Source organism: Fusarium odoratissimum (genome assembly GCF_000260195.1).
Source record: "Fusarium odoratissimum NRRL 54006 unplaced genomic scaffold supercont1.83, whole genome shotgun sequence".
NCBI lineage: Eukaryota > Fungi > Ascomycota > Sordariomycetes > Hypocreales > Nectriaceae > Fusarium > Fusarium odoratissimum.
The window spans coordinates 1-23023 of NW_022158798.1; the positions used below are offsets into that span (position 1 = coordinate 1).

General features: G+C 49.3%; 9 protein-coding genes across 9 annotated transcripts; 5 read left to right on the plus strand and 4 right to left on the minus strand.

The window, feature by feature from the left end:
• Positions 1-362: 362 nt before the first annotated feature.
• FOIG_16446 (uncharacterized protein) lies at positions 363-1411 on the minus strand (the record flags this gene model as incomplete). Its single annotated transcript, XM_031217890.1, has 2 exons — positions 870-1411; positions 363-815 (listed from the first exon to the last, which is right to left on the minus strand). Exons 1-2 carry the CDS (start codon positions 1281-1283, stop codon positions 363-365), a joined length of 867 nt encoding a protein of 288 aa, XP_031052363.1. The 5' UTR covers positions 1284-1411.
• A 203-nt stretch (positions 1412-1614) lies between these two features.
• FOIG_16447 (uncharacterized protein) lies at positions 1615-2550 on the plus strand. Its single transcript, XM_031217891.1, has one exon. The coding sequence runs from the start codon at positions 1670-1672 to the stop codon at positions 2510-2512; it is 843 nt and encodes a 280-aa protein (XP_031052364.1). The 5' UTR covers positions 1615-1669; the 3' UTR covers positions 2513-2550.
• Positions 2551-2756: 206 nt separating this feature from the next.
• FOIG_16448 (uncharacterized protein) lies at positions 2757-4432 on the minus strand (the record flags this gene model as incomplete). Its single annotated transcript, XM_031217892.1, has 5 exons — positions 2757-2923; positions 2975-3061; positions 3109-3206; positions 3256-3383; positions 3440-4432. The coding sequence occupies 5 exons, from the start codon at positions 4430-4432 to the stop codon at positions 2757-2759; spliced, it is 1473 nt and encodes a 490-aa protein (XP_031052365.1).
• Positions 4433-5580: 1148 nt separating this feature from the next.
• FOIG_16449 (uncharacterized protein) lies at positions 5581-6073 on the minus strand (the record flags this gene model as incomplete). Its single annotated transcript, XM_031217893.1, has 5 exons — positions 5581-5619; positions 5667-5711; positions 5765-5790; positions 5856-5942; positions 6001-6073. The coding sequence occupies 5 exons, from the start codon at positions 6071-6073 to the stop codon at positions 5581-5583; spliced, it is 270 nt and encodes an 89-aa protein (XP_031052366.1).
• A 1210-nt stretch (positions 6074-7283) lies between these two features.
• Positions 7284-15002, plus strand: FOIG_16450 (uncharacterized protein). Its single transcript, XM_031217894.1, has 5 exons — positions 7284-7901; positions 7950-8218; positions 8266-13617; positions 13668-13988; positions 14038-15002. The coding sequence occupies exons 1-5, from the start codon at positions 7418-7420 to the stop codon at positions 14842-14844; spliced, it is 7233 nt and encodes a 2410-aa protein (XP_031052367.1). The 5' UTR covers positions 7284-7417; the 3' UTR covers positions 14845-15002.
• A 670-nt stretch (positions 15003-15672) lies between these two features.
• On the plus strand, positions 15673-16132 carry FOIG_16451 (uncharacterized protein; the record flags this gene model as incomplete). The annotated part of the gene is made up of 1 exon (XM_031217895.1): positions 15673-16132. The coding sequence occupies one exon, from the start codon at positions 15673-15675 to the stop codon at positions 15985-15987; it is 315 nt and encodes a 104-aa protein (XP_031052368.1). The 3' UTR covers positions 15988-16132.
• Positions 16133-16357: 225 nt separating this feature from the next.
• Positions 16358-18401, plus strand: FOIG_16452 (aspartate kinase; the record flags this gene model as incomplete). The annotated part of the gene is made up of 5 exons (XM_031217896.1): positions 16358-16713; positions 16779-16798; positions 16849-16929; positions 16989-18244; positions 18301-18401. The coding sequence occupies exons 1-5, from the start codon at positions 16639-16641 to the stop codon at positions 18399-18401; spliced, it is 1533 nt and encodes a 510-aa protein (XP_031052369.1). The 5' UTR covers positions 16358-16638.
• A 636-nt stretch (positions 18402-19037) lies between these two features.
• Positions 19038-19891, minus strand: FOIG_16453 (uncharacterized protein; the record flags this gene model as incomplete). Its single annotated transcript, XM_031217897.1, has 2 exons — positions 19038-19699; positions 19750-19891. 2 exons carry the CDS (start codon positions 19889-19891, stop codon positions 19038-19040), a joined length of 804 nt encoding a protein of 267 aa, XP_031052370.1.
• An 831-nt stretch (positions 19892-20722) lies between these two features.
• Positions 20723-22106, plus strand: FOIG_16454 (homoserine O-acetyltransferase; the record flags this gene model as incomplete). Its single annotated transcript, XM_031217898.1, has 4 exons — positions 20723-20764; positions 20802-21187; positions 21237-21585; positions 21636-22106. The coding sequence occupies 4 exons, from the start codon at positions 20723-20725 to the stop codon at positions 22104-22106; spliced, it is 1248 nt and encodes a 415-aa protein (XP_031052371.1).
• Between the last annotated feature and the right edge of the window lie 917 nt (positions 22107-23023).

The window sequence follows — 23023 nt, forward strand, 5'->3', positions numbered from 1 at the left end:
CTTCGACAAGCTCAGTTACACGCCCTACGCAATCTGCCAACAATAAACCTAGCACGGCTTAGTTTATCCACAGTTGGAAACCAACCGTCACAATATTACTTCTATGTTATTTGCAATAGATAAAGGCCAGGCAGCGGATCAATAATATAAAATATAAAGTAATAAGCAGTTATAAAGATAAAAAATACCACTAAATAGCTATTTTAATTATAAATAGTATTATTATTAAACAGCAGTTATGCATTTAATCCAAAGTCAGACATTCAGCCTTATCCGCATAACCGGTTATGCGAAAAACACGTGATACTAAACGCACAGCCGGTTATGCGGGTATAAGTCCCCTTCAGGTTAGCTATGCATTACTAAGCGCCGAAAGTTGGAAACTCACCATGTCCTCCTTCATCATATATAGTCAGTTTCGTTCCAGGAACCGACCTCTGAACAAGTTCTGCGCTCACTTCAGCGGGCACTGCCATGTCGCCCCCGCCATGAATAAGAAGAAAAGGCTTGTGGAACATTTGCCCAAACCTTTTGATCCCCTCAGACAGGTCCTCACGGGAATAAATTTGTAGGCAGCGTTCAACGGCGAAGGGATCAGCTTCGAAAAAGATGTTTTCGAAAAACGCAACCTGTTTCTCGGTGACGGAACCTGATTTTGAGTCTCCAAAGGGGCCCTTGAAGCCGTTGGCAATGAAGTTAGGCCTATCCTGTCGCAGAGCCATGATGGTTGCATCCCATGCGCTCTGTGGCGTAGCCTTCGGATTTTGTGGTGAGGCTGTAGGATACGGTAGGCACGTGCTTATCCATATCATACCCTAAGACATTGTTAAGTCATTGGCTTCGTCAAGGTGGCCTGCAATACAACTGACCTGGCAGTTCTCCTGTATATATGAGCTATTAAGATACGCCATGAGCGCTTCACCCGTACTCATGCTGGTGGCAACAAAGACAAAAGGCCCTGGTTGGATTCTCTCCAACAGGTCCGACAAGTCTTGCCCAAGCTCCTTGTAGCTAATGGGAACTGTGGGCTGTTGTCCAGCCCAGTCGCTCTTGCCAAAACCTCGCCTGTCGGGGGCAATCACACGGTATCCGTGAGTCTCGCAAAGTGACAGTAGTATCGAGTCGTACATACGGGATGAGAGAGGCCACTGGTGAAGAAGAACCAGAGCCAAGCTCTTGGCTGGTTGGGGCAGTTCTGTCGTGAGCGCCGGGGTTCTGCCTTCTGGAGCATAATAGCGATAAAACAGTTCGGCACCGTCAACCGAGCTAGAGTATCGAGGCATTTTGGGTGCGTACTAGTCGAGCAAAGACTGAAAATACAGAGGGGACATGCAATGGATACTGGTTGAACTTTGAAAACAAGCAACAAATCATAGCATAGATTTATAAGACGACGTTAGTGACGGGATATCCAAACGGTCTTATTATTATCCCGCTTTACTTACTCAAACACTAAAAGTTGTGGACCGCCGAGGTCCATGCCATGCCACTTGTCTAATTATTCCGAAAGGGGCTTTCGGAGCTCGGACCTGATTACTATACAATATATCGTGATAAAGTCAATTACTCAGCGGTGCGCAGATAGACGTTTGAACGTTTGCTTATAAATATCTCTCAAGGAGGTGCTACTTCAGTCTCATTAGCACCGCGTAACTTATCCCGTTTCAAAATGGTTTTACACTACAGTGTTTTTTTCAGCAAACGCGACTCGGCCACCCGCTCAGGGCCCGCCGGTCACGACCGCCTTAGATGGGTGCCTACTTCTTCAACACTGATATATGGTGACAAGGATGCTGTTTTAGTGGACGCCCAGTTGACTTCCCAAGCGTCGAATGAGCTCCTGGATTGGGTTGTCGAAACCGGCAAGAACATCACTCATATCTATGTTACACATGCCCACGGCGACCATTTCTTTGGCGGCGCGCCCATTCTGGAGCGGTTTCCTAGTGCCATCATGGTCGCAACACCTGAAGTTGTGGCCAGGATGAAGCTAGAGACTGCGCCAGCACGTCTCACCGGGCTTTGGGAAAAGCTGTTTCCGGGCCAGATTCCGCCGACTTTACGGGTCGCCGAGCCTCTTGAGCTGGACTACCTTGAACTTGAAGGTCAGAGGCTGGTGGTTGTCAGGACGGGTCACACGGACACGGATGATACGACAACTCTTTGGGTTCCCTCTATCAGGCTCGCCGTGACTGGCGATGCTGTGTACGCAAACACTCATCCGTATCTGGGAGAGTCTGGAACAGCTGCCAAGCGAAGGGAGTGGACTGAGGCTCTGGACACTATCGCTGCACTGGAGCCCGATCATGTTGTGGGCGGGCACAGTGACCCAAGTCGCCCATTTGGGATTGAAGCAATTGAGGATACTAAGACATACTTGGAGGTCTTTGAGAGACTGAGCGGTGAGACAAAGACAGCTGAAGAGCTTTATGCCCGTATGATGGAGATCTATCCAGACCGTCTCAATCCTGGGTCTCTGTGGGCAGGTGCTATCTTAGTCCATAAGACATAGGATACAATAATGCAAGTAAACATATCGTACTATTGAAGCCTGAGTTACATTCTAGATCTACAGGTTTTATAACATAATCACCTACGCTTGATTCTAGAAGCTCCTGGAGTCAATGATATGAAGTAACGTTAGAGATAGTATGAACAAGGGATAATCTCTGTAGAAATATCCGATTTCTGTAACTCACAGACTCGAACTATATACTTGAAGATATATATATTGCTTTCCTGAAACTCCCATCCTTCTACTTGCATTGGGTCTCAGTCAGAGACCCCTTGCCCAACTGGAACCACTTCTTTCCAGCCTCTGCAAAAACAGCCATCTTCTTCTCATTTGGCTTGTACAAAGGCCAAGTAACCTTTCCTGCTTGAGGGTTCTTGTTGGGGTTGTTTGCGAAAGAGAGCCAAAGACCTTTGCAGTTGTTAGTAAACCTCCAAGCAAAGTGTAGTTGGTGAGACCTACTCTGCATACCCTCGGCAACCTCCCATTCGTACTCGGTGGAGTTACCGCGATACTCGTAATGTGTTCCGAACAGAAGGGGAAGCTCAGCTGGTTCATGTTAGAAGACAACCTGCCAATAGAAATGATATACTTACCGCTGTGAGTCGCGCCGATCCAAGGCAGAGGGGTAATGTTGGAGAAGTTTCCGGTGTAATAATATCTGTAGGTTGGGTATCCATACTTGGCACGGTTTCTGGGGCATAGGTCAGCAACACGAATCTTATGACATAGGGGGTACTTACTTGACCTCAGTAGCAACTGGACAGACGATAGCCTGTAATCCAATGGCAGTCTGGGCTGGTGTTACGCCATTAGGGTCGTATGTACCAAAACCGGCACCTTCGTTGGCATTGTTACCAAAGATCCATGGCTATCGCATGTCAGTCAGACATTCATCGTGAGTAGCGAAATATCAGTGCTACTTACCACTCTAGTGACCAAACCTCTCGCAAGTCGGTCGGTCGTGTTAGAGAACGCAGTGATGTTGTCTCCAACAGGAGTGAACGAGATAGTCGGTGTCTCAGAGTAAACCTTCTGCAGCTTTGAAGCATCAACCTTTTGCATGCAGGTCAGTTGCTTCTTGCCCTCCAAACCCTTGCAGCCAACCTTATCGGCAAGGGTATCGAAGCTGGAGTGGTTACCATAAACCTTGGCCAGCATAGCCGGAGCACCGGAATCAGATATCAAACCCTTGACGATGAGGTCCTTGGGATAAGCATATCCGTACATCCCAACTGAGCCAGCACCAGCAGACTGGCCCCAGAGGGTCATCTTCTGAGGATCACCACCGAAGGCTGCGATGTTGTCTCGTGTCCACTCAACAACCATGCGCTGGTCAAGAAGGCCGACGTTTTTTTGAGCAGCTTCTGCGTTGGGGAAGCCAAAGAGATTGACGCGGTAGTTCATGGTGACAACGATGTGAGACTGAGTCTTCTGAATCCACTTGTCGGGGATCTTGTAAAGTGAGTCCGCACCACCACCTGTAAAACCACCGCCCGGAATGTAGATAAAGACAGGCAGCTTCTTTGCAGTTGGCTTCAATGGGGCGTAGACATTGAGATACAAGCAATCTTCAGAGTCGCCGCCATTGATGAGAAACTGAGTCATGTGCTCAGTGTACACGGTCGGGTTCTTGCTGATGATTTGCTTGCATGATGGTGCGTACTTCTTGGCTGATACGTGCTCTGAGCTGTGCTTTCGCCTGGGAGGTTGGAAGCGAAGGGACTTGAGAGGAGGTTCAGCGTAGGCAACACCGAGGAACTGGCGAACATCGGGAGCGGTCTTGTTGATGAAGCCTGAGAGATGACCACTGGTTGTCTTGATATTCAGTGGAGCTTCGGATTGATAGTGCAGTCCACGAGCATCGGTTATGGTGCACACAGCTAGAGCGACTGCCACAAATGAGGTGAGAGACTTCATCTTGCCGATAGTTGATACTGCAATGTCTCTATTGTCTCTTCCGCTAAATTGCCATCTTATATATAGATAAGTATATCTGCATCTACAGTTAAATGGCACTATGTGCCGAGATGCCGTTTCATCATGGGGCGGATAAATCTTTATCAATCGCCTATGAACCATCTGGGGTAGTGGAGCTTGGAGCGAAGTCATACGCGGAGAAATCTGGGGAGAGGCGAGATTGCGGGGAAAGATCGGCGAATAACATGCTTCAATTACACTCTTGTCAGGAACCGTTTATCCACGAGGTTGCACTAATAAGACCGATATCCATCTTTAAAAGTTGACATCGCTGATTCCGTGCAAGTGGATATGCTTCCCCTCATTCTGTACATGGGATACCTCGGCTTCGGTCCAACTGACAGCGATCAGATTACTTGATCAAGACTCGGGCGCCTTTCTACAGCCAAGGTAGGATAAATTCTTAGCATCGCCATGCACTCGTTCCCAGCTCATTATGCTGCGACCTGCCAACGGCAATTTGGCCACCTTGCCGTCAAAAATTGGAATTCGAAAGCTGCAGCCATTTGGGTCAAGGTTGATACCACTGGAGTTATGTCATTCCCAGTCTTGCCTAGACCAAATGCGAAAGCAAGGCCGCTTTGTTAGCCATTCTGTACTGAAACGGAAGTCATCCCATCCTTAATAAACGTGTTGAATACCTTTCCTTTATTAAAAACTGGGCGGCGGAGGTAGTGTACTAGAGCCATATATCTATCTATCAATCTGCATCATAAAATCTCAGCTTCCATAAATGCCAAGCCTCTCAAACCAAAGGATCTTTGTACATCTCAACTATTGGCAGGTCGAATCAATGCCTAGGAGGTGAATTCTCCACTGGGAACGGTCCATGCCCGCCCATCTGCATGATCACCGTATTACTAATGCATTGCATATTCCCCTGAACGTTGGCTATAGACTTGTCAGCTTTCATCAATCTAGACCGAAACCAGGGGTTGCCAACATACCTCGACACTGCGACTCGCAACATTGATCTCCGAATCCAGTACAAGAAGCTTTTAAAGAAATACAGTCAGTTTTCAAGCAGGATGGTAAACTTCAAAACAAAGACATACAGCCTAGAGAGAGGTACGGGGGTCTGGCCCTGGCTAGGTTGCGAGGATCACGGCAGTCATAGCATCTTCCTCCTGCGATGCGTTAGTATAGATTTCGTATGGAGTGGTCAATGCCGTACCCTTGCAATGGTTGGAGTTGCATTCCCAGTCATTCGAACACGGAGCTACGTATCAGTAAGTATAATAACAGCAAGACCTGGTTTCATGGTTGGCTTACATTCCACTGAAGCACCATAGCATACACTATCTTCAAGTAGTTAGTCCCTGTTCTGAGCCTCTCTGAGGCATGTTGTAGTCTTGCTACTTACCACGGCAATTGACGACTTCGTCGCAGTCCGCATGGCTCATAGGGGCGCAATAATTGGAATTGCACTGCGAAGCAGCGGTACATTTCGCTGCGTGAGGGGTACAGTCAGAACAGCAGCATCTTTTATCGCAATGGATATCACGAACCAAAACGGGGCAAACCAGCCGACACTGTACAGGCTGTACTGGCAAGCGCGAAAAGAATGGCCACAGGCTTCATGATTTCGATGGTATCAAGGGCTGTATTTGCAGGCAAACTGGTTGACGAAGAGATGAGAGGATATCGAGAAGAATGGTGTAGAAGGCAGGACTATTACTATATTTATAGATAACAGTGATAAAAGCAGCTCGTATTTAAAACACGGCAGTTACATTCATTCACCTTAATTGCCTTTTGCATTGACCTTTCGCTTTGACTTTAGTTCTATTAGCTTTAAAGCTTAATGCACCACCCTTCAGCTAGAGGGCAAGTCATTAAATCTTCAGCTAGCCAGATAACTCAACAACCTCAAACAAGGGCATTAAGGATATTCTAGCTATATCTCTAAAGAAATATTACACTATTGCCTATTTATTTATTAAACTCAGCCTTGAGGATCTTTTATCTAGTAGATATAGGTTAATATGATTGCCTTTTCTTATTATTATTAAGTTTTAGAAGAACGGGCGCATAAGGCACTTTCCTAGTTAGCCTGTATTAGAATATAAACCTAATTTATATTGTCCTCTAAGCAGCCAATTTGCTCTGACCTTTAAGCGAGATGTATCTACTATAGACCAGATGGCTAGATCTTACCTCGAAAGCATAACAGCTGGTCCACTGATAAATGCGCATTCGACGACATCGACATCATGGGCATAGCAACAAGGCCATTGGAAGCGCTGTATATGAAGCATCTGTTGTAGAATTACCAGTCTTGGTGGACTCAGATTGTCACACACTCTTCCCTGGCAGTTGCAACTCGTTTCGACAGATGAAATGGTACGTAATGTGTAAACCTCGACAACGGAATCTTGTCCTCAAAAGCCATCGTATCAAGAGGCGAATTGTACACTCCCATGACGTATTCGGCTAGAATGGAAAAAAGTCTCAGTTTGCAACTTCATTCCATTGAGGCAAATACGGATCCTTTTTGAGTCTCGAATATCACGCAAGAATAATACGGCAACTCAAAACCTGTTATCCCCGGCTCGTTATCATTGGCCGCGGACTTTCCGGGCCCGGTCTGACAAGGGTACAGTGGGTCATCCTCTCGGCGCCGACGCTGACGCAACCTCCGATCTTAGGGTCAATATCTTCCGAAGACGTGCATGAGTTTAGTCGGATGCAAGAAATACTCGGTAGATGAGACTCAAAGCCTGTTAACCCGGTCTAGCTAGCTCCGAGCCGCAATGCGCTTACACTGTGACCATCACATCATAACAATACTTCAGTTCATATATCTGATCCCAGCTCGTTTTCATGTTAGTGTTTCCGTGATCATCATCCTTTCTTCAGAGTCAAATCCAAAGCAAGCCAGCGCCTATCATACAACCTTTGTTTCTGACTCTTTTTCCTCTCACAATGACTCTCTCCAATGGCTCCAACGGCGCAAACGGCACTAGCAACGGCCATGGAGCTCATCCTAGCGCTAATGGCTTTCACAACGCTGCTAACGGGGGTGCTAACAATGGCACTGCCAATGGTGGCGTTCAACACGATGCTAGCCTCCCTCAGGTAGACGGCGACATCTCGTCTGCTATCGCTGTCATCGGAGTCTCTGGTAGATTTCCCGGTGATGCAACTTCGCCTCGTCATCTTTGGGATATTCTCAAGGAGGGGAGGAATGCCCTGAGTGATGTTCCTGAGAGCCGTTTCAACATTGATGGGTTTTATCATCCTGATGGTGGAAGGGCGGGGACTTTGAATACCAAGCAGGGGTATTTCTTAAAGAGTGATGTTGATAAGTTTGATGCTGGATTCTTCTCTATTACGCCTGAGGAGGCGAGGGGTATGGATCCTACGCAGAGGATTCTCCTTGAGCTGGCCTACGAGGGTCTCGAGAATGGTAAGATGCCTGGCTCTACTGTGACGGTTTGGAGCTGACAGTCAGTAGCTGGTCTCAAGATCGACGAGGTCGCCAATCAACACATGTCTTGCTACATCGGAGCATGCCAGCACGATTACTGGGATCTTCAAGCCTACGACATGGACAGCGCACCCAAGTACACCGCCACCGGTACTGGTCCAGCCCTTCTTTCAAATCGCATCTCCTGGTTCTTCAACCTCAAGGGACCCAGCGTCACCATCGACACCGCTTGCTCTTCCACATTGACTGCCCTGCACCTCGCAGGTCAAAGCATTCGAAATGGCGAAAGCGACTCTGTAAGTCATCTCGTAACCACCACCAAATCTCAGTCCTAACTTAGCAGGCTCTCGTCGGAGGACTCGGTCTTCATCTCCTCCCCAACTTCGGCGTCTTCATGTCCTCCATGTCCTTCCTCAGCGCCGACAACAGATGCCACTCCTTCGACGCCTCAGCCAACGGCTACGCCCGCGCCGAAGGCGGCGGCTTCGTCGTCCTCAAGAGTCTAGACAAGGCTCTTGCCGACGGTGACACCATCCGCGCCGTCCTCCGAAGCACGGGTAGCAACCAGGACGGTCGAACCCTCGGCATCACGCAACCTTCTGCTTCTCGCCAGGAAGAGCTCATCCGTGCGACTTATGCTTCAGCTGGTCTGAGCTTCGACAAGACCAATTTCTTTGAGGCGCATGGAACTGGTACCAAGGTCGGCGATCCTATTGAGTGCTCGGTCATTGGCAACGTTTTCGGTAAGACGAGGGAAGAGCCTGTTTATGTTGGCTCTGTAAAGAGTAACATTGGACATCTTGAGGGTGCAAGTGGTCTTGCTGGTCTTGTCAAGACGATTTACAGTCTTGAGAGTGGTGTGATTTCCCCGACCTATGGACTTGAGAAGGTCAATCCTAAGATCAAACTTGATCAGTGGAAGATTAACATTCCTACTGAGGAGATCAAGTGGCCTGCTGGTCTGCGACGAGCTAGTATCAACAGCTTCGGATACGGTGGAGCAAATGCTCATGCTGTTTTGGATGATGCGTACCACTTCCTCAAGACTCACAACCTCAAGGGCCATCACAACACCAAGGTCGAGGGTGTTCTTACCACTGGTTTAATTGAGAACGGATCTCGAGATTCTATCGAGAAGACTGACAAGAAGTCTCGCCTCTTCCTTCTCTCATCCCACGAAGAGTCTGGCATCGCTCGTCTCAGCCAAACGCTCCAGGCTTATCTCACCGAGCCTGCTGCCCGCGAACTTCCTGAGGACCAATTCCTCCATCGCCTCGCCTACACTCTCTCCGAGAAGCGATCTTCTCTTCCCTGGAAGACCTACGCCGCTGCCTCAACCATCGAAGAACTCCAGCAGGCCCTCGACGGCGCGCCCACCAAAGCCGCTCGAGTCCCCCGATCTCAAGCCCTCACCTTCATCTTCACTGGCCAGGGAGCTCAATGGTTCGCCATGGGCAGAGAACTCCAGAAGTACCCCGTCTTCCAGCAATCCCTTCACGCATGCAGCCAGTACCTCAAAGACTTCGGCAGCACCTGGGATCTTGTTGAAGAGCTCAACCGCGATGCGAAGGAGTCTATCATTGACCTTCCTTACGTCAGCCAGCCTTCTTGCACTGCTCTCCAGCTCAGCATCATTGATCTTCTTGCAAGCTGGGGTATTCGCCCCCAAGTCACTATTGGACACTCTAGTGGTGAGATTGCTGCTGCTTATGCCAAGGGTGCTTTTGACAAGGAGGCCGCTATGAGGATTGCATACTTCCGTGGTCATCTCACTGGTAACATCACCAAGACTGGTTCCATGGCTGCTGTTGGTCTTGGTCCTGAGCGTGTGAGCGAGTATCTCAGCCGCGTCACAGCAGGCAAGATCGTCATCGCTTGCATCAACAGTCCCGCCAGTGTGACTCTCTCCGGCGACGTCGAAGGCATCGACGAGGTCCTCACCTTCTTGCAGGCTGATGATATCTTCGCTCGCAAACTCCGCGTCACCACGGCCTACCACTCTCACCATATGCAGCAGATCTCGGAGGAGTATCTCAACTCTCTCTCCGGCAAGTGGGAGCTCAAGCCCGGCAACCCCAAAGTCCGCATGTTCTCCTCAGTCTCGGCCAAGCCCATCGACGGCACTGAACTTGGCCCTGCGTACTGGGTTGCCAACCTTGTCAGCCCTGTCAACTTTTCTGGTGCTGTCACTGCTGCTGCAAATGCTGGTGCATTGGGCAAGCGAAAGGCCGCGGGTAAGAAGGGTAGTGCGGATGCTATGGTTGAGATCGGACCCCACGCTGCTCTTCAGGGACCTCTGAAGCAGATTCTCGATAGCATTGGTGACAAGGGCGCCTCGCCAAAGTACTTCTCTGCCATCAAGCGAAAGCAAGATGCCATCCAGACTACTCTCGAAGTCGTTGGCGAACTCCTTGTTCTCGGCCACCCTGTCAACGTTCCCCTCGCCAACGCCTACACCGAAACCTCCTCCGCACTCGTCGATCTTCCCCCCTACGCTTGGAACACAACCAACAGCTACTGGCACGAATCCGCCGCCGTGACCGCCTACAAGCAGCGCAAGCATCCTCGTCTAGAACTCCTCGGTGTCAGAGATCCTCGCTCCACCAAGGCCGAGCCCGCGTGGCATAACTACCTCCGCATCTCGGAGCAGCCGTGGATCGAACACCATCAGTTCCAGAACACCAACATTTACCCCATGGCTGGTATGATCGTCATGGCGATTGAGGGTCTGCGACAGGTTGAGACGCGTACTGATGTTGAGGGTTATACTATTCGGGATGTTAACATTGGAAGTGCTCTTGTTGTTCCGCTTGATCAGACTGTTGAGACGAGACTTCAGCTTACGCCTTGGAGATCTGGACCTAATGTGTCGTGGTCACACTGGACAGAGTTTACGGTTTCAAGTCGCAATGAGAGCGGTTCTTGGACGACCAACTGTACTGGTCTTGTCAGCACGTCTTACAAGCATGAGACCAACAGTACTTTCTTGGACGAGGAGGCTGCGGCCAACGCTCTTCTGAACCAAGAGTACAAGGACATCTCTCAATCTGATCTTCCCAGTGTCGACCCAACCGTCTTCTACACCAAGCTCGATGAGTCCGGCTTCAGTCTGGGCCCAGCATTCCGGGGCGTCAAGCAACTCAACCTCTTCGATCACAAGGCTCACTTCTCCATGGAAGTCATCGATACGAAAGATTTCTACCCCAAGAAGTGGGAGCCCGCTCATCTCATCCATCCCGCTGTTCTTGATGTGTTTGTCCATCTCTTGATCTCCAGTACCGGTGACGCCGCCGAGATCAAGGCCCGAGTCCCCGTCTCAACTGCTTCTCTGTACATCTCTGCGGACTTTGACTCAACTAGCGGTACCAAGTATCATGGTTTCAGCACTTCCAAGAAACATGGTGCTACCAACATGCTGAGCGATGTCATTGCGTTTGCTGAGAATGGTACTAAGCCTTTAATTGCGCTTAAGGGATGTAAGACTGTGCCTCTGAGAGGTGCTTCTGATTCTTCTTCGGGTGACGGTCAGTCGCTTGGACATGTCCCTGTTGTTCCTAAGAAGGTGGTCGATGTCGAGATCTCTGATGCTGCAACTCTCGAGCAGCTTCTGAAGGGTACCGATTTGGCTTCTAAGCTGGGAAGTTACCTATCTCTTCTGGGTCAGAAGCGACCTGGATTGAACGTGCTTGAGTACAGCTCGTCCACTTCAAGCACTCTTCTCAAGGCTCTCACTGCACAGGCTGAGGAGCTTCAAGGAAGCATCGCATCTGTTACTCTCACGACTCCCCTGGACGGACCTGTCGATGAGGAGGCTTCCGTCCCTGAGGCCTGGAAGAACAAGATCCAGCAGGAGAAGCTTGACCTCGCCCAGGACCCCAGCTCTCAAGGCTATGAGGACGCAACACTCGATGTTATCTTCCTTGACGTTGAAGAGCAGCAGGGCGATATCTCGCTCATCTTGAAGAACGCCAAGAAGATCCTCAAGCCTTCCGGCATCTTGCTGATCGCCAACCACGCTGCCGTCATCTCCACTGACCTTTTCAGCTCTACCGGTTTCACCTCCACTCCCGTTTCAGACCTCATCATCGCGCGCCACAAGCCCGAGACGGAGCTCTCAGTCCGTCGAGTCCTCATCGTCACTCCATCTTCCCCATCCTCGGGACTCAGCCAACTCGTTGCGCAGGCTGAGAGTGACTTGACCTCTCAAGGCTACGAGGTCGCCAAGACTGACTTTGCCAATATCCCTGAGCAGACCACTCCATTCTTGACCCTTTCCACCCTCGACATCGACACTCCTTTCCTAGAGAACTTTGACCACGAGACATTCACCAAGCTTCGCTCCCTATTCCTTGCATCGCGTGGAACTCTCTGGTTGACTCTCGACACTGCATCTCGAGGACTCGTCAACGGTCTTGGACGAACCATTCGTGCCGAACACCCTGACATCTCCTTCACCACTCTTGGTCTCGATGCATCTACTTCCCTTGATTCCGCCTTGAACACCAAGACCATCTCAACCATCCTCGAGAACATTTCCCGCAAGACCTTTGGCGAGACTTCAGACTCCGAGTACGTCATCCGCAACAACCAAGTCCTCGTCGAGCGCCTCATCCCCAACCCCGACCTCAAAGCCCTCCTCGACTCCTCCAAGACAGGAAACAACCTCTCAGCCGTCAAGTTGCCTCTGAAGCAAGTCGCCAAGCCTCTGCAGCTCTCCATCCGCGATCCTGGTCTTCTCGACACTCTCGAGTACCTCTCCGTTCCTGATCTCTCTGAACCTCTTGGGGATACCCAGATTGAGATCGAGGTTGGTTCTGTGGGTCTGAACTTCAGAGATGTCATGGTTGCGATGGGTCAGATGGAGGATAGCACCCTCGGTATTGAGTGTGCAGGTGTCGTCGCCAAGGTTGGCGCTGGTGTGCAGAAGTTCAAGGTTGGTGATCGTGTCTTTGGTATGCACGCAGGTTGTTTCCAGACTCGTGTCCGCGTTGATCCTCGTACTTTCCAGAGAACACCTGATCATCTCGGCGACGAGGAAGCTGCTTCTTTGATGTGTACCTCTGCTACAGTCGTCCACTCCCTCATTGATGTCGCGCGTCTTCAGCGCGGTGAGTCAGTCTTGATTCACTCTGCGGCGGGTGGTGTTGGTCAGACTGCCATCCGTCTCGCCAAGTACCTCGGCGCTGAGATTTTTGCTACTGTCTCTTCTGAGAAGAAGAAGCGTCTTTTGATCGAAGAGTACGGCATCAAGGAGTCTCACATCTTCAACAGCCGTGACTACTCTTTCGCTGATGGTATTCTCCGTCTCACTAACCAACGAGGTGTCGATGTTGTCATCAACTCTCTTGCTGGTGAAGCACTTCGCCGAACATGGCTTTGTGTTGCACCCTTCGGTCGCTTCATTGAGCTTGGAAAGCGTGACATCTACGACAACAGCGGTCTGGACATGCGTCCGTTCCTTGATAACATCACCTTTTCTGGATTAGACATCTTGACTCAGGTCATTAGCTATCCTGACCGTTTCGAGGCTATCGGCAACCAGGTCGTTGAGCTTCTGTCCAAGAATGCCATCTCGCCTTTGAACAACCTTGCACGATACTCTTTCGGTGAGGTCTCGAAGGCTTTCAGACTGATGCAGAGTGGTGGTCACGTCGGCAAGATTGTTCTGTACCCTCGTCCTGATGACATTGTTCCGGTTAGTCTCCTCTCAATCTTTCTCTCTTAACGCGTACTGATAACTTCTAGGTCGTTCCCGAGGGTCTTGAGAGCTTCTGTCTGCCTCATGATGCCACCTACGTTCTCATCGGTGGTCTCGGCGGTATTGGTCGATCGGTGACGCGTCTGCTTGTCGAACGAGGCGCCCGTCATCTCGTATTCCTCTCTCGATCAGCCGCTTCGCGTCCCGAAGCCCAAGCTCTTCTCGATGAGCTTCACGCTCGAGGCGTTCAAGCTAAGGCTTTTGCTGTTGATGTCGCAGAGAAGTCTCAGCTCGAGCCTGTCATCAACGATGTGAAGCAGAGCTTCCCAGCCATCAAGGGATTGATTCACTGCGCCATGGATCTGAGAGTAGGTCCTCCTTCGAGATTACTTGTATTCACTCACTAATGCGCTTTAGGACGCGGTCTACAGTAACATGACGGCTGATGATTGGAACGCGTCTCTCCGCCCCAAGCTTCTCGCGACGCGTAACCTGCACGAACTCCTCCCTACTGACTTGGATTTCTTCATCTGCCTGTCTTCAATTGCCGGTATCATCGGATCGCGAGGTCAAGCCAACTACAACGCGGGTAACACGTACCAAGACGCGCTCGCTCATCACCGCGCGGCTTCAGGACTCGCAGCCACCAGCATCAACCTCAGTCTCGTCGTCGGCATCGGTGTTTCCACAGAGCGAAGTGAGGTCTTCCAGCTTCTCAAGGATGGCGGTCTGCTCGGTATGGATGAGAATGATGTTCTCAATGTCATCAAGGCCGCCATCTCAGGCCGTACCCCTACACAGGTCGCTCTCGGCGCGTCTACAGGCGGTCAACTCGACAAGCTAGCAGCCAACGACCCCTACTGGTTCGCTGACTCACGATTCACAGTGCTCAACCAATTGGATCGTCAAGGCACTGGTGCTACCGCTGGTGGCCAGGACTGGAAGAAGCTGCTCGCCGCGGCTGCTTCGCCCGATGAGGTCTACGAAATTGTGCTACAGCAGCTTTTGGAGGGTGTTTCCAAGATCATCAAGGCTGATGTGGAGGATATGGACTCGCGAAAGTCGCTGCCTGCGCTTGGTATTGACAGTCTTGTCGCGATTGAGATTCGTACTTGGCTATTGAAGGAGTTCCAGGCTGACCTCTCTGTCTTTGACATTGTCAGCAATGATCCTCTGACTGGATTTGCCAAGAAGGTTATGGCAAAGTCTGCCTCGATCGCATGAAGAGCCTTATTGAGTAATGAAAAGTTGGTCGCGCAATGTGTATAGATTGGTCCATGTTTTATTTTACTCAGGGCATTTCCTTATTTTCTTTTTTTTCAGAGATAGAACGCGTCGTCAATTACACATGTTTAAATTATGAACCTCAAACTATGCCTCTCTTATCTCTATTAATCATTTATAAAACGATATCGTAGTAAAAAACGCGCTTTCTACATCATCAACGCGTTATAAACATTATCATCTTTAATGAGAATAGGGTAGGACAGTCGCGTTAGGCTTCATGACATCACTTTGCTCAGCGGTTTTGTAGGCTATCCCTGTTCAACCGAGCCGAGCCGGTGCCTATCTTATCACCGATCTCTCCCAATCTCTCGATTGTTCCCAGAATGGCTAGGCCTGAAGTCGCGAAAGAAGTGGATCGACAAAACTACCGAAAGGCTCCGGCCGAAGCCAACAAGTCCCGGGTCCGGAAGAGCCCGTTTCGGGGGCCATGGACCTTGACCCCAAGCGACAAAAAGAATTGGGTAAATCAGTTTCAGATCAGGCGGTTCTTTGATTAGTTAATTTGGCGTCCTCTCAAGGTCCGACGTTTTCTTGATCCCCGATCCGAAACTCCAGTAAGCATTAGACTAAGATAGTTCGGCCAGCATTGGGTCATGATGTAGATGTGATGATTCGAAGATCACCAACGTATTTAATTACTCAAAGCTTGAGCAATTCATCTCATACATTCAATCACAAGCCATTCGCATTCAGGTCCAGTCCAGCCAAAGAGAACTCCGATTTAACTGCACATCAACGATATCTCAGTCACTGTCACTGCCCATCATGGCCACCGAGCTCAAAGAATACCTCGTCATCGTCCCTGATCTTCCCGACGTCCTAGCCAAGCGACAAGTCCTTCTCAAACCTCACAACCAAGACGCAGCTCCCCTGGTCAAAGCCGGCCGCGTCCCGTTCTTCGGCAGCACCCTTGCTCATCACAGCGCCGAAGGCCAACAAGTCGCCGAGAATGGAACAGTCATGATCATCAAGGCGGAGAGTGAGGAGGAGATCAAGGAGATTATTCGGAAGGATATTTTTACGATTGAGGGGGTTTGGGATTTCGGAAAGTTGTCTATTTGGCCTTTCAAGAGTAAATAATTTAGTGGAGAGGAACGCGTCTGTTTGTTCGCGTGCAAGGGTTTGCGGGATACGGCCCGAAAATTCATGTCATGATATTGGAACCCTTCTCTTCTCTTTCGCCTGCATTGGTGACAGCCTTGTTTAATGTGATAATCGGATCTGGTTACGTGCAGTTAATTGCAACTTGAACGCTCGGATCGGATCCGAATGAAAAGTTCCGATCGGCCTCGTCATGTTCGAAGCAATCGGAAGCTCCACCCCGGCCGGCTGGGCGATTAGTCTCTCCGGCTTATATCCCGGTGATAAGAGATTTTTGTTAGCACCTCGTTGAATGGCGATAACCTTCCGGGAGCGCTAGAGCGCGTTGTAACATTAACTTAGGTATCGAGTGGCAAACATGCAGTTCAAAAATGACACGCCAACTTCGATGCTCTGATTAAAGATTTGTCCGTACCTCGGCGCTGACATCGGGGACTTCTCGCGATAAGATAAGTCGCTGAGGTCGTAGACTAACACGCTGAGTGCTACCTGAACTCAATGTGCAGAGTGATGAGCTGGGTTTTCCATCGTTTAAATTATATTTGCTCCTAAAACACATTTTATTGCAAACAAACTCAAGAGACCGCAAAGCGTAATAATTTGAGAGAAATCGTAACAACACTTGCCAGGATGCGCAATCGTCGAGATAATTCCTGGGTGGTTCAAAAGTTTGGTGGAACTAGCATTGGTAAGTTCCCAGACAAGGTTAGTTGCACGCTCTTTGTTCAACCGTTTTGCCATAGTGACCATGGCTGACATGAATATGGTAGGTTGCCGAGATTGTGAAAAGGTACAGCTGGGCCACTAGCGTATCAAGGGAGCCGGCTAATATTGTTGCAGTGCGAGGCTTGGAGGTGATAGACCAGCAGTGATATGTTCTGCCCGAAGTTCCGGAAAGAAAGTCTTCGGAACAACGAGCAGGTGAGCCAAACAGCCAGATAACCTCCCATCAGCTCAAACTACTAATCACGATCATCAAGGCTGCTACAAGTCTATCGGACATTGAGAGGCATTGTAGCCATAACTCAAGACCCTGACATGCAAGAGTTGCTATTCGACAGACTTCGCAGCATCATTCGAGATATCCGTGATGACCAAGTCGCCACTGTTCAGATATATATCTTGAGACAGGATATCCGTGATAAGACAATTCGACAGATCACAGCGGATTGCCAAGAGCTACTTGACTACACATCCGCTGCTAAACGCTTTAATCTCGACATCAATGGCAAAGCAAAGGACAAAATGGTCAGCTTCGGCGAGAAGCTGAGCTGCCGACTCATGGTTGCCATGCTGCGAGACAGAGATATCCCAGCGGAATACGTCGATCTCTCCGATATTGTACCCAGCAATAACCTAGATCACTTGAAGCCTGAATTCTTCCACGAGGCTGCTGCAGTCTTTGGAAAGCGAGTCGAAGCTTGTAATGGGAGAGTTCCCGTCATAACTGGTTTCTTTGGCGCTGTTCCGGGGAGTTTGATCGATAGTGGTATTGGAAGAGGATATTCTGACTTGTGCGCTGTTTTGGTGGCGATCGGTCTACATGCAGAAAGAGTGCAGATTTGGAAAGAAGTCGATGGCATCTTCACAGCTGATCCCAGGGAAGTCCCTGATGCTAGATGCTTGCCTTCAATTACTCCGTCAGAAGCAGCTGAACTTACGTTCTATGGATCCGAGGTCATTCATCATCTTGCACTGTCTCTGGCAATTCAAGCGAAGCCCCCAGTTAGCATCTTTGTCAAGAATGTGCAGAAGCCGTGGGGTCAAGGAACTGTTGTTGTTCCCAGTGATGGTGACGACACATCTTCGTGGCCGATCGATTACCTGGATCCTTCTGACTCGGACAGTACTTCCTCCACAGCACTGCCGAAAATGCCGACAGCTGTCACTATCAAACGAGACATCACCATCCTCAACATTCTGAGCAACAAACAGTCCATGTCTCACGGCTTCTTCGTCAAGGTCTTCACCATCCTGGCCGAGCACGATATTTCAGTCGATCTAATCTCCACCTCGGAAGTCCACGTCTCTATGGCAATCAACAGTTCCAACATGGATCCTTCACAGATCAAGAATGTTCAGTGCAGACTTGCCGAAGAAGGAGAGGTGAATGTGTTGCCCGACATGGCTATTCTGAGTCTCGTTGGTGCTGAGTTGAAGAACATGACTGGCATTGCGGGGAGAATGTTTGCCATTCTGGGGGAGCAGCATGTCAACATTGAGATGATCTCGCAAGGTATGTAAACTGTAATAGAATGTTGAAGGTCATGTGCTAATATGGTTCGGTGACAGGCGCTAGTGAGATTAACATCTCCTGTGTGATTCCGGATAAGGACGCTACTAGGGCTCTGAATATGCTGCATGACGAATTGTTTACGAAGAACACCATATAGATATAGCTGTAAGGGATTAAGCACCTATCAGTAGGTTCACCGAGCGTAAATAAAATTTTATCTTATTAGATCGAGATTGTCATCGCGAAGCATAAATCCACGTCAAGCAACTTGAGTCTCCAGTATAGCTTCTTTGCGGATGTGCTGATCGCGTGAGTCAGAATTGGAGTTGTATTGATGGCCGACTTCGGCTTCGGGCCAGTTAGTCCATGGGCGGTGCGAGCATCGTCACCTCTTCGCAACTTCATCTTGCCTCACGGCAACCAGAGGATTCACCGGTAGCTTTGGCCGACACTGAGATAGTCTGGCACGACAATCTTCCGGATGCTCCCCAATTCCAAGGGAAGGATAGCGCTCCTGTATTGTCTTGTATAAGATTATTTTATGAAACATATGATGATATCTTAAGGAATTTATATGAGGCTAAACTAAACTTATGCTACACTTTGGAGGTAATCGCAGTGTTGACTTGAAATGATGTCAATATGTAGGTGAAAGATGTAAAGACACAATCTCAATCTATTGTCTGAAGTCTAAGGTAAAGAAATAATCTATCATATCCCATAAAAATTCTGAAACTTTTCGTTTGCAATCAGCCATCCAGCAGCGTTGACATAAGAAAACAACAATGAGTATCTAGTGAAGAGAAACAACCGTCTCAATAATCAACTCTGCAAAGTGCACTAACTCCTCATTATACCTGGGAAAGTTATGTCCGCCCCGATGTGTCATCTTCCTCGCCATATCGGGATCAAACAACTCGTACACCGATTCATCGACAAATGAGTAGTGATCCTTCAAGCCACGAACATGAACTGAAGGTACTGGGATCTTCTCGGGAATATCGCTAGGCCTCCATCGAAGTAGTAGATCAACAGGAAATTCAAGTTCATCTTTGACAGCGTTGATCATGTCATACTCAATCGAGGTGTGAAGGTCCTTCTTCCAGTCCAGCTTCTTGCCGTGAGAAACATCAATTCGTCCGGGAAGGTACGTCGGCTCAAGGGTGTTCTTCTCCGTGAGATCCCAACTGATAATACCATTGTCGAAGGAGTGGGGAAGGAAGGCTGATGTGAAGATGGCCATCTTGAAAGGGTATGGCGTATCGGGGTGCTCGGCTTGGTGCATGAGGAGAAGAAGGGCAGCCATGGAACCACCCTGCGAGAAGCCCCAGACACCATCGAAGGGACCTTCAGACTCAACGTAGGCGGCAAGACGCTCATATGCCTCTTCGACGTCTTCGGGGTAGGGGAAGTTGTACCAGCTGTAGTTGGGCTTGGGGACTTGCTTGAGGTTTGCTGGTCTTGTTAGATCATCAGATAGTGGAGAAGACTGTGGTGGCACTTACGGAGCATCAGTTCTGTGGGTTCCATGCCCGCCTCGAGGAATTCGTACTCCCAGTCACTTGGCAGATGAGCGGTGATGGGCTCCATCTGTTGTTGGAGAACCTCTACGCTGAAAGCATAGCCGTGGAGACAAAGAAACCTCATCTTGATCGAATCTAAATGGCTTTTTGAAGGTGAAGTTGGATTGAAATTTAAAGAATGCTTAGAGTCGAAGTTGTGAAATGAGATGAATGTTGGTGAGTTGCTGTAATAGAGAATGTTTTAGACCTTCGCCAAGGCAACCTTTTTATTGAGATTCTCTTCCTTTCGTCCGGTCTTCTCTAGACTTGGTACACTGTACGCATAACGGCAGAACTCGGTTTGTTCTCCGTGAAGGTTGTTCTGCGCTGTTTCACGATCGAGCTAGCGGTATGTGATGCATACCATCCGAACCACTCGGATCGCCTTGCCAACATCTGTAAGGCAACCGCGTTGATAAGCTTGATACGAACGGGACTGCCGGAGCCACAGATACAGGGATGAATCTATATCGGGCCACTCAGCGGCTTCCAGAAGCTTGTTCCGTCGATCGGAAGATGTACGGAAGCTTTGCAGAAGTGGATCGAAGGATCGGAGGTTGGGCTGGCCAGTTCGGAGGTTCGAGAATAACACGGGTAGTTACTTACACCGGGTTATCTCTTACGAATATGAAATTAGATTGCGTCTTTGACATGAAAATTGACAAATTCTTGAAGTTGGCTGCCCCGATGCTGTTGCTGTGGTATGCACTCCTAGCACCTGATGATATCACTCGTTACCCTCTGACTAAGCAATCGTATCCGATGAACCAGCGCCAGACTCTGAGGGCGCTTCACAAACATATTCTTGCTCGTTCCCAAAGCATTTCTCTTAGCATCTATGGCAATTTATCCATAGTATCAAGACGAAGAATGACGACAACGACGACGGCACCGGCGTTACCAAGGCCCATTCACGATGGCCTTAGTAAAAGTATTCCACATGGTGAGACATCAGATTGTATGCCACAATAGAGTGGTACTAACTCAACACAGAGAAGAGTGTTCCCAGAGCCGTCAATCCGTTCTCGAATCGTGTCCCCGGACGAGAAATCATCACGATCCCCAACTTCACACTCGAATCCGGTGTTGAGATGCGGAATGTTCCAGTTGCATACATGAGCTGGGGAAAGCTATCACCAAAGGCTAATAATGTCATGATTATATGTCATGCATTATCCGGGAGTTCAGATGTCAGCGACTGGTGGGGTCCGCTTCTTGGGCCCGGGAAGGCATTTGACACAGAAAAGTTCTTTGTGATCTGTATGAACAGCCTCGGAAGTCCATACGGAACGGCCAGTCCTGTAACTGCTAAGAACGGGGACTACTCCCAGGGTTGGTATGGAGCTGACTTTCCGTCAACAACTATCCGAGATGATGTTCGGTAAGTGATATTTGCTGAGACAGCCACGATCGCCAGCTAAGTATCGCAGACTTCATAAGTTGGTTCTGGACAAGCTGGGAGTCCGTAAAGTTGCAGCTGTCATTGGCGGCTCTATGGGTGGTATGCATGTTCTTGAATGGGCGTTCTTTGGAAAAGACTACGTTCGATGCATCGTACCAGCTGCAACATCCAGTCATCAAAGTGCATGGGCAATTGGTTGGGGCGAAGCACAGCGTCATGCCATCCGAAGCGATGTCAAGTACAAGAATGGCCGTTATGGGTTCGATGACCCCCCAATCCTTGGTCTGGAAGCAGCTCGCATGACGGCGCTGTTGACATATAGAAGTCGAGATTCTCTCGAGAGGCGATTTGGGCGTGATACAGGAAACAAGAAGAAGGTGAGCACCCAAACACAGGTAATAAGCTCAGGGCTAACAACAAACTCGAGGTACAGCAAGATAGCAAGGCATTACCAAACAACGGGACACCTATCCACAGCCAAGGCGGGGCAGACGAAACACCCGTCGCATTTGACCGTGCCGACTCCAACTTCGCCGCCCAATCCTACCTCCGCTACCAAGCCAAGAAGTTCTCCGACCGCTTCGACAGTAATTGCTACATCGCCCTCACCAACAAGCTCGACACTCATGACCTGGCACGCGGTCGAACACGGACCATTACTGAAGCACTGTCAATGATTGAGCAGCCTACGCTTGTGCTAGGAATACGAAGTGATGGGCTGTACACGCTTGCTGAACAGGAGCAGATTGCACGAGCTGTGCCGAATGCCAAGTTGAGAGAGATCGTAAGTGATGATGGGCATGATGCGTTCTTGATTGAGTGGAGTCAGTTGAACTGGTTGTTGATTGGGTTTCTGCATGAGAGTTTACCGGATATTATGCAGCGAGCGGCTCTGTAATTAATATAGGAGCAGGTATATAACTATACATCTTTATCATCATGTACTGAGGGAAGGTCAGAGTGCCTGTTATGACGCTGCGTATACCTAATCTGTAGCTGGCAATCTGCCTGGCCTTGTTCTCGCTTTCTCAATCGGACGAGGGTCGGTAAACACATGAGATACCAATAAAACCTCATCATCGCTCTCCCTCTCCCCATTTTTTGACTTCTCCAATTCCCTTGTCTCCGTCACTGTGAATTCGGACACGCACAGTATTCTCGTCGATCGGCTATCGTCTTGAAGCAAATCGTCCTGTATATGACGTCTGTTTTGTAGTTCGATCTCGTGGTAACGATTGGAAGTGTGTGGCTCGGGTGGCTGGTTGGTAGCGTATGCCTTTCTCGAGCGATTATAGCTGGACATCGAAGGAAAGTACCGTGAAACGAAAGGTCTAAGCGTCGGGACACAGGCGCATAGCAGTCCGCAGCAAAGTTCGGTGAATGACCAACACGCCGGCTCGACGTTTACCCAGGTGAAGTCTTCTTTGATATCCAGATAGCCTATTCTAACCATCGAGATAGCACAAGTACTATGTACGCAAATGAGTACCTAGTGTGTCACAAGACGAGACTGCGTGGGTAGAACTTACAGAAAGCCCACGCAGAAAACCCCAAGCAGGACAAAGCGCTGCCGACGAGCCAGGTTCAGCTTTATCACCACGGGAAAGGGAATCACTATAATCATGATGTCGGTCGCAATGTTTCCAGCTGCAGTGATGTACCACGTCGGGTTTCTCGGAATGCATTTGCCCTGGATAGCTCTATCCCAGAAAGCAGCTATGGGGGTGCAAATGAAGATATTGAGGAAAATCTGAGAAATGCTCCAGGCTGAAACGAAGACCATGGCAACCAGGAGAACCGTTCTCATCTTGTTTA